Below are 13,390 nucleotides of genomic sequence, written 5' to 3'. Positions count from 1 at the left end.
ATATTTATGCTGTATGCTATATTCTATAACTATAGTATATTTATAGTATAACTACATATATAGTTTTATATTTAATTTAATTTCTGTTTAGAATAGAATAGAATAAACCAGGTTGGAAGAGACCTTCAAGATCATCGTGTCCAACCTATCATCCAACACCACCTAATCAACTAACCCATGGCACCAAGCACCCCATCAAGTCTCCTTCTGAACACCTCCAGTGACGGCGACTCCGCCACCTCCCCAGGCAGCCCATTCCAATGGGCAATCACTCTCTCTGTGTAAAACTTCCTCCTGACCTCCAGCCTGAACTTCCCCTGGCGCAGCCTGAGACTGTGTCCTCTTGTTCTGGTGCTGGCTACCTGGGAGAAGAGACCTACCTCTGCCTGTTTACAACCCCCCTTCAGGTAGTTGTAGAGAGCAATTAGGTCACCCCTGAGTCTCCTCCTCTCCAGGCTAAGCAGCCCCAGCTCCCTCAGTCTCTCCTCATAGGGCTTGTGTTCCAAGCCCCTCACCAACTTCGTTGCTCTTCTCTGGACTCGTTCCAGCAAGTCAGCATCCTTCCTAAACTGAGGGGCCCAGAACTGGACACAGTACTCGAGGTGTGGCCTAACCAGTGCGGTGTACAGGGGCAGAATGACCTCCCTGCTCCTGCTGGCCACGCTGTTCTTAATGCAGGCCAGGATGCCATTGGCCCTCTTGGCTGCCTGGGCACACTGCAGGCTCATGTTCAGCCTACCATCGACCAGTACCCCCCAGGTCCCCCTCCACCTGGCTGCTCTCCAGCCACTCTGACCCCAGCCTGTAGCACTGCATGGGGTTGTTGTGGCCAATGTGCAGAACCCGGCACCTGGATGTGTTAAATCTCATGCCGTTGGACTCTGCCCATCTGTCCAGCCTGTCGAGGTCTCTCTGCAAAGCCTCTCTACCCTCTAGCAGATCAACTAAACCTTACAAATGTCTAGGCCTATGAACCTCTGAAACTCCAACAGTGAATATAGTTTTTGTGTGTTTCAAGTGTGCTATTTCACAACTTGTGAGATTTTCCACATTGTTTTATTTGCCAAGACGTTTTGAAACTTAATGTCTTAGATGAAGCATTAGGCAATTTTGAATGCAAACTGGGCTTCAGAGTCCATTCAGATGTGAATAAATAATTTGCTCTTTTGCAAACAAGCTAAAATGCTTTGACTAAACAAGGTTTCAGCCTTAACACTTTTGAAGTGAACCCCTGTACTCTGTCCTGATCAAAATGAACACTGTGAATCTCCAGCCCAAATCTTCACTGCCCACTTGGAAGAATCTTCCTTCTTTAGAGTATTTTCATACACTTTCAGTATAACTTTAGCATCTATGGAACATCTTAAGCACTAATGGTGAGAAACAGTCTATTTGCCTATAAAGGAACAGGATAAACATTGGTAGCAAGCTATGAAAAGCCACTCCCATGCAAACAACAGCTCGAAGCCAACAAAGTTGCTATATCCTTTTAAAAGTCCTAATTTGGGGAAAAGTATTTGGTGCACAGTCATCAGCTTTTCATAGACTGGTTTGGGTCAGAAGGGGGACCTTAAAGGTCATCTAGTCCAAGTCTCCTGCCATGGGGCAGGGACATCGATAGATAGATCAGGTTACTTAACACGATTAACACTATTTCTTGTGGACAGGCAGGGAAGGACAGTAGAAATATAGGGTGTTTTGTTTGCTTCAGTTGTGGGAATGCAGTTTTGTTTCTCATGTGATTTTCTTGCTGTCTCACTGTTGTAATGACTAGTCAAGAGTTGGCACTGTTCTTCTATGAAAGGTGGGATGGACAGATGAGGGAGGCAGGTGACACATCTTCAATCCAGTGCAAGGCTGTCAGATCTCATGTTGCTCCTTCGTTTTGATGGAAAGGCAGCCAGGAAGCACAGTGTATGAGCCAGGAAGAGGAGGAGGTGGTGTGATGCTGATCCTTCTCAGAGTGCACTGGGGAACTTCCTGAAAACTGTCATGTTTTGGGGCTAATGTTTGAGTTACACTGGTTTCCAGGCAGTGGTGAAACCAGCATTTCACAGACCGGTAACTAGTACAACAGCTGAAGGTAGTTTGAATTTGGCCTTGGGTTCCTGTGTTCATTTAAGGACTGTATTCCCAAGGAGCTGAATAGACTAGACTAGACTAGACTAGACTAGAATAGAATTAACCAGGTTGGAAAAGACCTTCAAGATCCAGTCCAACCTATCACCCAACGCCATCTAATCAACTAAGCCATGGCACCAAGCATCCTGGCCTGTATCAGGAGCAGTGTGGCCAGCAGAAGCAGGGAGGTCATTCTCCCCCTGTACACTGCATGGCTTAGTAGATTAGATGGTGTTGGGTGATAGGTTGGACTTAATGATCTCCAAGGTATTTTCCAACCTGGTCTATCCTATCCTATCCTATCCTATCCTATCCTATCCTATCCTATCCTATCCTATCCTATCCTATCCTATCCTATCCTATCCTATCCTATCCTATCCTATCCTATCCTATCCTATCCTGTTCCGTTCCATAAAAGCTTGGGCTTTCCTTATGTTGCTGTCATGTGGCCAGGAGACAGCAGTCAAGTTGCCAGCAGTCTAGTCTCCAGCTAGATTGAAGGCTGTAAAAGGTGATTCATAGAAGTCTTCAAATCAGCAGAAAGCAAACAAACCAACAAAAAAAGAAACCACCAAGAAACAAACCAAACCATCAGAACAAGAGGACACAGCCTCAAGCTGTGCCAGGGGAGGTTTAGGCTGGATGTTAGGTAGAAATTCTTCATTGAGAGAGTGATTGCCCATTGGAATGGGCTGCCCGGGGAGGTGATGGCATCACCATGACTGGAGGTGTTTAGGAGGAGACTGGATGGGGTGCTTGGTGCCATGGTTTAGTTGATTAGATGGTGTTGGATGATGGGTTGGACTTGATGATCTTGAAGGTCTCTTCCAACCTGGTTAATTCTATTCTATTCTATTCTATTCTATTCTATTCTATTCTATTCTATTCTATTCTATTCTATTCTATTCTATTCTATTCTATTCTATTCTACTCTACTCTACTCTACTCTACTCTACTCTCAAAAAAAGCCCTAACCACCCCCCCTCCCCCCCAAAAAAAACCCTAAAAGAAGTGTAGCATTTCCTGGTGAAATCACTGTTCAACATGTTTTAATTCTTCTTGTGTGTTTATCTCAGACAAGATCTTGAATGCATGTCTACTGACATATCAGCGGACAAATCAGCTTTGTCATGTTGTCTGTCACTCTATAAGGCAGAAAATCTTAGGTAAATCTGATAGCAGTATCCTGACATACTGTAATCAATTAAGAGAGCAGAACATGCAGCACCACCTCAGCCTGAAAGCAGTTCTAATTTAGACATTCTGAGTTCATTGTCTTCTGTTGCTCCACTCTTCTGAATTGTAATTTTGTTTGCTCTTATCTTGACATAAATTTGCCTCGTTTAAAATGAATTGTTTGATTACATGATGATATTGATTTCCACAGTTGTTGAAAAGACTTAATTGATTTGTTTCTGCAGTGAACTTGAGGAGAAGAGTGGAAGAAAGAAAAGAAGCTATGGAAACAGTGCTGTAGCGGAAGAAATGCCACCGAAAAGAAAGAAGGCGAAATTCATCCAAGAGGAGGACCCTTATTTGCCCTTAGATACTGGGCTTTCTCTAGCAGAGGATGAAGAGCTCGTACTACATCTGCTCAACAGTCACAGCTGATTATTTTTCTGCCCATTTTCTTTTCTGGGGCATCGCCACAATTCTGTCAGTAGCCTACACAAAATGAATTTGGCACCTGGGCAGCTGGGTACCAGTGAACGCAGATAAATGAGTTCCATGTGCAATGGGATCGCCTTAAATTGGCTCACAGATTATAGACAGTGTTTAGTTTGATTTATAAGGCTTTCTAAACCAACTTTCCAAGCTGAATCCCCAGATGTCATTTTGCAGTAAATGTTCATAATTTAAAGTCTCCAAGATCTGAGTCAATTATCTGTTTTTTTTTTTCAAGCTGCTTTAAATAGAACCAGGATGCTCCTGCCTTGATTGTGTCAGGTTTTGTTATTTTAGAAGATGCATATGTACTAAAATTATTGAAGAAAAACTGTTGGCAGTTCAAATATTACTACTTAAAATGGTTTTGTTTTTTCTTCTGTGTACCAGGCACGTTTTTTAAGAACATTTTAATAAAAGTGTCTGAAGCGTTGGTGTAAGCTTCTGGTGTCTATTTTGGCTTTGTTGTTTAGCCTGGAGAAGAGGAGGCTCGGGGGAGACCTTATTGCTGTCTACAACTACCTGAAGGGAGGTTGTAGCCAAGTGGGGGTTGGTCTCTTCTCTCAGGCAACCTGCACCAGAACAAGAGGACACAGTCTCCAGCTACACCAGGGGAAGTTTGGGCTTGAGATGAGGAGAAAGTTCTTCACCGAGCGAGTTGTTAGCCATTTGGAATGTGCTGCCCAGGGAGGCGGTGGAGTCACCGTCCCTGAAGGTGTTCAAGAGGAGATTGGACGTGGCACTCGGTGCCATGGTTTAGTCAGGAGGTCTGTGGGGACAGATGGGACTTGATGATCTTTGAAGACTTTTCCAACCTTGGTGATTCTGTGATCCTCTGGTTACCATTTCTATTATGATTCTGTCACTGGTGTTAGGTATTTCAGGAAACCGCTTTCAGAGTCAAAACCTGAATCTTGTTTTTGAATCCCAACAATGGTGATGCCACAAAAACAGAGTGTCACACTACCTTAGAAAATTGGTTACAAGGTAAATTTTGTGGCAATATTACAACTTGTGTGCTACTTCCTTTGTTGTGGACAACTACAGTGAAAAAAATTATTTATTGTTGGGCATATGTTCAAATTTAAAGCTTTGTGCCATATTGGCTGTTGTCTTGCTTGCATTCTTGATGATGGTCTCAAGAATATTGGCACATCATCCAGAAAAAAGCAAGGCAATCCCTAGCAGGCAATAGGGACAGTGAGGAAAAGTGCTGGGAGTGTTACATGTCTCTAAAGTGTCCTAGGCAAAGGGAAGGCTCCTGCATGACAAAATGAAGTGGAATAGGAATAGGAATAGGATAGAATAGAATAGACTAGACTAGACTAGACTAGACTAGACTAGACTAGACTAGACTAGAATAGAATAGAATAGAATAGAATAGAATAGAATAGAATAGAATAGAATAGAATAGAATAGGAATAGACCAGACCAGGTTGGAAAAGACCTTTGAGATCATTGAGTCCAGCCCATTATCCAACACTATCTATCAACTAAACCATGGCACCGAGCACCCTATCCAGTCTCCTCCTAAACACTTCCAGGGATGGTGACTCCACCACCTCCCTGGGCAGCACATTCCAATGGCCAATCACTCTTTCTATGAAGAACTTCTTCCTAACATCCAGCCTAAACCGCCCCTGGTGCGGCTTGAGACTGTGTCCTCTTGTTCTGGTGCTGGTTGCCTGAGAGAAGAGACAACCCCCACCTGGCTACAACCTCCCTTCAGGTAGTTGTAGACAGCAATAAGGTCTCCCCAGAGCCTCCTCTTCTCCAGGCTAAGCAAGCCCAGCTTCCTCAGCCTCTCCTCATAGGGCTTGTGCTGCAAACCCCTCCCCAGCTTTGTTGCCCTTCTCTGGACACATTCCAGCAATTCAACATCTTTCCTAAACTGAGGGGCCCAGAACTGGACACAATACTCAAGGTGTGGCCTAATCAGTGCTGAGTACAGGGGCAGAATGTGTTCTGTTAGCTGACAGAATGGTTCTTGACAGGAAACAGCCATGTAAAGTCAGGACTGGAAGTACATCTCAAAAAGGTGTATCAGTTTTTTGAGGAAATGGTTACCAGCTGCACCAGGGGAGGTTTAGGCTGGGTATTAGGAAATACTTCTTCACTGAAAGGATTCTCAACTATTGGAATGGTCTGCCCAGGGTAGTGGCAGAGTCACCATCCTTGGGGGTGTCCAATCAGCATGTGGACCTGGTGCTTAGGGACGTGGTGTGGTGTTGACCCTTTGTCATGGTTTGAGTTGAACCTGCTATTGTTATTCATAACCAGGCTGCACTCATGCCAGCTTCAAAAATGAAAGTGCCAACTGAAGCAAAATACAGGGTTTGAAGTTGAGATTCCCACATCAGAGGCTTCCTGTTCTGATTGCTGCTTCCAGGTTCCAGGTTTTTGGGTGTTGTTCTTTTCTTCTGGGATGGCAGTGGGACAAGGAAGGGTGAGGGAGTAGTTTGCTGGCTTTGGCTTTTAGCTCGCTTGCTTCTGCTTGCTGCTTCTGCTTGCTGCTGCTTTATTCTGTGCTTTTCCTGCAAACAGGCTAAGGTAATTAGGCATTTTGTATCATGTTTTTCTGATGTTGTTCAGTAAACTATTCTTATCTCATTTTTTGTGTGTCTGAATCCCAAGTTTTTGTGTGTTGCTTTTCCCTCACTTCTGTGTTGGGAAAACAGCAATAGACAGGTTAACCCGCTGGTTCGTTCTGACCTGTTCTGTTCTGATTTAAGTTACTACACCCTGCAGTACTGGGTTGAAGGTTGGACTGGATGATCTTTGAGATCTGTTCCAACCAGATACATTCTGGGATTCTGTTTGGTCATGAAAAACATATTAAAGTATATATTTCTCTTTTTATTTTTATCTTTTCAATATAACTTTTTTCATTTGGGTTGTTATAGAAATCTGTCAGCAGCAATTCAGTACAAGCCCTTCTTCCTCTCTCTGTACTTAGTTCAGCCTCTTAGTTCAGTTACCCCAAACTGAAAACACACTGCAAATTCTTGTCTGCAAATGTTGCTTCTGCTGTTCTGCCAGCAGGCAGGGTATCATAAAAAGAATATTATAGGCAGAGCACATCTGCGATCTGCTCCTTCCTGACAATGTGGAACGAGAAGAAATGACCAAGTTTCACAAGCAGCTAAACAAGAAAGATGGCACCTGCTTCACAGCTCATGGGCAGTGTTTATTCTACAGAGCCACAGTGGACCTGGAAGACACTGTGATCCGGGAGTGGAATCAGTGATGAATCTGTTAATGAAGAAGGATCTGCTGTGATGCTGTTGTGACTGTGCTTAGGCTCCATCATGTGAACAACTGCAGTGAATGTGATGAGTGGTATCAGCAAATGCCTCTGCATTGAGATAATAAGAATCTGCAGGGGTGGAGGAAAGTGGCAAACTAGTGCAAGAAGCACCTCCAGGAGAAAGCTATTAAAAGATGAGCTAGATGTAGATGATAATACTTATGGTGATGTCTGTATCTTATTCAGAGGTATTCGTAGCATAGTTTGTGGTGATCACTTAGTTGTCTTGTAGATCACCTTGATATTGACTTGCTGGAACGAGTCCAGAGAAGGGCAACGAAGTTGGTGAGGGGTTTGGAACACAAGCCCTATGAGGAGAGGCTGAGGGAGCTGGGGTTGCTTAGCCTGGAGAGGAGGAGACTCAGAGGTGACCTTACTGCTCTCTACAACTACCTGAAGGGAGGTTGTAGGCAGGCAGAGGTTGGTCTCTTCTCCCAGGCAGCCAGTACCAGAACAAGAGGACACAGTCTCAGGCTGTGCCAGGGGAGGTTTGGATTGGATGTTAGGAAGAAGCTCTATACAGAGAGAGTGATTGCCCATTGGAATGGGCTGCCTGGGCAGGTGGTGGAGTTGCCATCATTGGAGGTGTTCAGGAGGAGACTTGATGGGGTGCTTGGTGCCATGGTTTAGTTGTTTAGGTGGGTTGGATTGGTTGATGGGTTGGACGCAATGATCTTGAAGGTCTCTTTCAGCCTGGTTTATTCTATTCTCTTCTAAATGTTTTCTCTGAGAAGGCTGAACATAGTTTGTTGGTGCATGCAAGTAAAAAAACCCAAAAGATTTACCACTTCTTGCTAGAATGTTCTCATTTGTATGCTGGAGTGTGAGAAACAGCCTTACCCAGTAAGCAATAAGAGTAGAAATTAAATTAGGTAGATTGGAAAGAGTGTGTCTTCTATTCTTGTGATGTTTTCATTGGCCATGAAAAATAATTTTTCAAGTGCTCCTTTGTATTTTGGGATAATGAAATTCCTAAAGCATTTGTGCCATCTGATCCAGAGCCATTGTTCCTCAAATCCTTACAGAGTTTGCCTGTCAAATGTGACTATCCTGGAGGGGATGGCTTGCATCTAGAGTGTGACTCCCACAAGGATGGAGCCTTGTGAAAAAGTGGAGGGAAGGGGCTTAAGGCAGGTGTGCCGTGTGATGAGCGCATTTGTCAGCTTGGAACTGCTGTGTGTGCTAGAAGGAACGAGGCAAAAAGAGGCAACATTCAGCATTTTGGGGCAATGGCTGTGGTTCTGGATTATCATTCCTGTCAGCTATAGGTCTGATTTAAGAGGCTTCTTACCAGCCCTGATTTTAGCTGTGCTTCTGGAGAAGGGAAAAAGTATGATGTACCCCAAACAAATACTCATCCCAGACATGCAAGTACTGACCTGACTGAAGAGTGTTTTACAGGGAGCTTGTTTGCATTTAACACTTGCAGACCTCTCAACCAAAAGAACTGGCACATGTGTCTAGGGCTAAGGGGCATGTGGAGTGGGAACCATCTGGAGATGTCACCCACTGCCCCTCTTTCTCCTTGTCCCTGTGCTGCTGTAGATCAAAGTAAATCTCAAGACTTGCAAGTTTGTGCTTCCCATGCATTATAAATCCGTTTTCTGTAGGAGAAATGGAGGTGTGGAAGTCATCTGGCTTGTCTGTAATCAAAAACTTAACTGATGACTTCATGGAACAGGTCATCCTGAGTGCAATAACACAGCACTTACAGGATGGCCAAGGGATCAGGCCTAGCCAGCATGGATTTAGGAAGGGCAGGTCCTGCCTGACCAACCTAATCTCCTTCTACCATCAGGTGACCCGCCTGGTGGATGTGGGGAGGCCTGTGGATGTAGTCTACCTGGACCTCAGCAAGGCCTTTGACACCGTCCCCCATAGCAAACTGCTGGCCAAGCAGAAAGAGTGATTGCGCTATGGAATGGGCTGCCCGGGGAGGTGGTGGAGTCGCCGTCATTGAAGGTGTTCAGGAGGAGACTTGATGGGGTGCTTGGTGCCATGGGTTAGCTGTTTGGGTGGGTTGGATTGGTTGATGGGTTGGACGTGATGATCTTGAAGGTCTCTTCCAACCTGGTTTGGTTTATTCTAATAAAGGTTTATTCTAATGTAGTTGAATTTACAACTCCTAAATAGGTTTTGATTTAGTAAGAGCAGCCTCCCAACTTGGTGACTGAGCTGTCTTCTGTGCAGGACCCTACCCTTCAAGTGTCATGATACCTGGTACTGCGGGCACCCTAGGGGATGAGTTTCAGGGTTTTCACCCCTGCAGGCTGCATCCTTGCACAGTGAGGGGAAGGAAAGTCCCCTATGGGCACTCCTTTAGGAGAAGCAGCAAGATCTGAGTATGGTGGCAAATATTTTCCAAGTCCATTGGACAGGAGACATCCTTAAAGTGCCAAACAAGAACTCTTGTGTCAAATATCGAATTTTCATATTCGTTTGTATTTGTGCTTTATATTAATAGTGATTGATCTCCTTCTGCTGCTAGCATGGTTCCAGTGTGTTGATTTATGGCTGGGCATAGCATTAAGACCTAGTACATTTAGCTAATTCTGAAGGTATACATTAGGCATTTATATAATGGTCTAACTTAGCAGGCATTTATTCAGAGTCAAATTGTCTCTTTGTTGCATACAAATGAATAGAAACATTTTTATTGCTGGGTAATTTATTACAATTTGTTTGAAGCCTCTTTGGATGGAAACTGGAAGTCAGGTAAAAGTCACAGTATCACAGTATCACCAAGGTTAGAAGAGACCTCAAAGATCATCAAGTCCAACCTGTCACCACAGACCTCATGACTAGACCATGGCACCAAGTGCCACGTCCAATCCCCTCTTGAACACATCCAGGGACGGTGACTCCACCACCTCCCTGGGCAGCACATTCCAATGGTGAATGACTCTCTCAGTGAAGAACTTTCCCTTCACCTTGAGCCTAAACCTCCCCTGGCACAGCTTGAGACTGTGTCCTTTTGTTCTAGTGCTGGTTGCCTGGGAGAAGAGACCAACCCCCTCCTGGCTACAACCACCCTTCAGGTAGTTGTAGAGAGCAATGAGGTCTCCCCTGAGCCTCCTCTTCTCCAGGCTAAACAATCCCAGCTCCCTCAGCCTCTCCTCATAGGGCTTGTGCTCAAGGCCTACGAGGCCCTCAAGGTCATGAGAGCATTGCAGAGTTTGGGGGTTTTAGATTACTCAAGCTGACTGACATGAAATGTGCTAGCTACTGAAGGTGTCCAGCTAGCAGTATTTTTATGAGAGATATAAAACGTGTCATTGCAAAGACACTGTTCTGCCTCAGCACCACAGAAATTCTGTAGGTGTTCATTCTGTAAAGACTTCATTGATGCAGCACAGTAAATTGTATGCATTGTAAGAAATTCAGCCTCTAAGTGGTTGCAAATGAATATTAACATTTTAAATGGGTATTTTTCTTTCATATGAGAAGAAATGCAAAACATTTTATTCCTCTTGCAGCTGACTGAGCCTCGCTAGAGCTATGACCATTGTGTCCTGCTCTCTGGCCAGATTCATAAAGAGGGAAAAGTGCCTGAAGCTAAGCATTTAAAATCAGAGATCTGTGGTAGGGAACACTCAATTCAGGCAATAAGAAAGTAGTACAAGGTCTGAAAATACTGAAATGACCCTATGAGTTCCTGTAATCCGGGGTCCATAAGATAAAACTGATACCAAACAAGCAGAAAATGTCTCTTAGTAAGGGCTGCAGAGAGGAGTGCTTTTTTATCATGCAGCTTTCTGGTCTGACCTGATTGATGCTTGTTTCTTGTGAGAGACTGAGTATGCCTTGCAGTGGGGATGCTCAGCTGTGGTAGGCTGCTGTTGCACAAATGGCCACTGTTGTTCAGGATGTTAGTGCTTCTGTGGTGGAGATCACTGCCCAAGGCTGTAACCTTCCCCTGACTAGTAACCTGAGGTTTGAATTAAGCGGATTGGTTCTGTCCTGAAACAGATGAATCCTTACGCTGTCCATTTTGATAATTGGGCAGAGGGCTGGCAGCAGGCAACTGAGGGGCACTAACTCTTGCACAGCAGCTGGTTTTGCTGCTAATTCGATAGGAGCCTTGAGCAGAGCAAAGCCATACCTTGCACCCAGTGTGCTTCACGCTAGAAGATCCAGAACACATCTTCACTCCAAGAGAAATACAGTTTTCAATCAATAGTAGAAAAGACTATTGTCTTCAATTTTGGGCCACATTTTGTTACATTATTTGATTGCTCTTTTCTCTGGTGTTTGCAGCTCCTCTGAATTTAGAATAGGATAGGATAGGATAGGATAGGATAGGATAGGATAGGATAGGATAGGATAGGATAGGATAGGATAGGGTAGGATAGACTAGAATAGAATAGAATAGAATAGAATAGAATAGAATAGAATAGAATAGAATAGAATTAGAAACGAATAGGAATAGGAATAGGAATAGGAATAGGAATAGGAATAGGAATAGGAATAGGAATAGGAATAGGAATAGACCAGGTTGGAAAAGACCTTTGAGATCATTGAGTCCAACCTATCATCCAACACCATCTAACCAAGTAACCATGGCACCAAGCGCCCCATCCAGCCTCTTCCTAAACACTTCCAGTGATGGTGACTCCACCACCTCCCTGGGCAGCCCATTCCAATGGCAAATCACTCTCTCTATGAAGAACTTCTTCCTAACATCCAGCCTAAACCTCCCCTGGTGCAGCTTGAGACTGTGTCCTCTTGTTCTGGTGCGGGTTGCCTGGGAGAAGAGACAAGCCCCTGCCTGTCTACAACCTCCCTTCAGGTAGTTATAGAGAGCAATAAGGTCTCCCCTGAGCCTCCTCCAGGCTAAGCAAGCCCAGCTCTCTCAGCCTCTCCTCATAGGACTTGTGCTCCAAACCCCTCCCCAGCTTTGTTGCCCTTCTCTGGACTCGTTCCAGCAAGTCAATATCTTTCCTAAACTGAGGGTCCCAGAACTGGACACAGGACTCAAGGTGTGGCCTAAGCAGTGCTGAGTACAGCGGAACAATGACTTCCCTGCTCTTGTTCTGGTGCTGGCCACCCTGGAGAAGAGACCAACTCATCCTTCCAGATTAATGTTTCATTCTCAGAGGAATCTGCAAGTTTTATCTTTAAATGGTAGAACTAGATGCCAGAAAACTGCATTGCTGTCATCTTTATGAATCTTAGAATCATAAAATGGTTTGAATTGTAAGGGACCTTAAATAAACGTCTTAAAAATTGCCATCAAGGCTTCCATCTATACCATGTGAACACTTCTATAATGAGAACTCCCCAAAATGCAAAGATAAATGGGTCAGCCAAGAACATCCACAAATTAGAAAACCTAATGCAGAAGGAAAATGCTTTTCAGGCCTGTTAAGAGCTATTACCACAGTTAAATCAGTAGATGCTGATCTGTTCCGAGAAGGCTTTGTGCATTGCCTGGCTTTGTCCATGCCTGGCAAGGAGCCATTTCTCACAAAGAAAACCATTAATCAGATTCAGTCATGTAAAAATGATTACTTAAATTGCACTGGGCTATCAGCTCGTGGATTTACCCAGGAGTGGAATCTCTGGGGTAGATGCTGTCTATAAATTCCACAGAACATCAGAGATGTGTTTTGTCTATAAAATATAGATAAGTTTAATTAAACTAAATGAGTTTCGTCAAGCAGCTTGTGAAATCCTTTTGAGTCGAGGAGTAGCCGTGCTGAGATTTCAGCTGAATTAAGAGGAAACTCGCGAACATTGTTCTCCTAACCACATATGGGATCCTGGAGGAAGATAATGTTCCTGGCTATGACCTCTCTGGGGCTACAGAACTCCTCTCTGTCAGGCACAGCTTCTCCTTCTGAAGTTGAACCTAAGTTGTTATGAAAAAGCCTGGCATGAGCTAGCAGTGTGCCCAGGTGGCCAAGAAGGCCAATGGCATCCTGGCCTGCATCAGGAACGGTGTGGCCAGCAGGAGCAGGGAAGTGATTGTGCCCCTGTACTCAGCACTGGTTAGGCTGCACCTCGAGTACTGTGTCCAGTTCTGGGCCCCTCAGTTTAGGAAAGATGTCGACTTGCTGGAGCGTGTCCAGAGAAGGGCAGCAAAGCTGGTGAGGGGTTTGGAGTACAAGCCCTATGAGGAGCTGGGGTTGTTTAGCCTAGAGAAGAGGAGGCTCAGGGGAGACCTTATTGCTGTCTACAACTACCTAAAGGGAAGTTGTAGCCAGGTGGGGGTTGGTCTCTTCTCCCAGGCAACCTGTGGCAGAAGAAGAGGACACAGTCTCAAGCTGCCCCAGGGGAGGTTTAGGCTGGATGTTA

General features: G+C 44.7%; 1 protein-coding gene across 1 annotated transcript in view; it reads left to right on the top strand.

Moving 5' to 3' along the window:
• Positions 1-4,226, top strand: part of DDX10 (DEAD-box helicase 10) — a 211,764-nt gene extending 207,538 nt beyond the window's left edge. The window contains exon 18 of the mRNA XM_068144608.1: positions 3,543-4,226. Coding sequence (XP_068000709.1) covers positions 3,543-3,732 — 190 coding nt within the window. The 3' untranslated portion in view covers positions 3,733-4,226. The remainder of the gene's footprint in view (positions 1-3,542) is intronic.
• The last annotated feature ends 9,164 nt before the right edge of the window (positions 4,227-13,390 follow it).

The sequence above is a fragment of the Melanerpes formicivorus genome, unplaced genomic scaffold, assembly GCF_026170545.1.
Source record: "Melanerpes formicivorus ecotype bairdi unplaced genomic scaffold, bMelFor1.0.p_v2 SCAF_1, whole genome shotgun sequence".
In the NCBI taxonomy this organism is placed as follows: Eukaryota; Metazoa; Chordata; class Aves; order Piciformes; family Picidae; genus Melanerpes; species Melanerpes formicivorus.
Note: the sequence above shows the minus strand (reverse complement) of the source record. Positions and strands in the feature narration are given on the sequence as shown.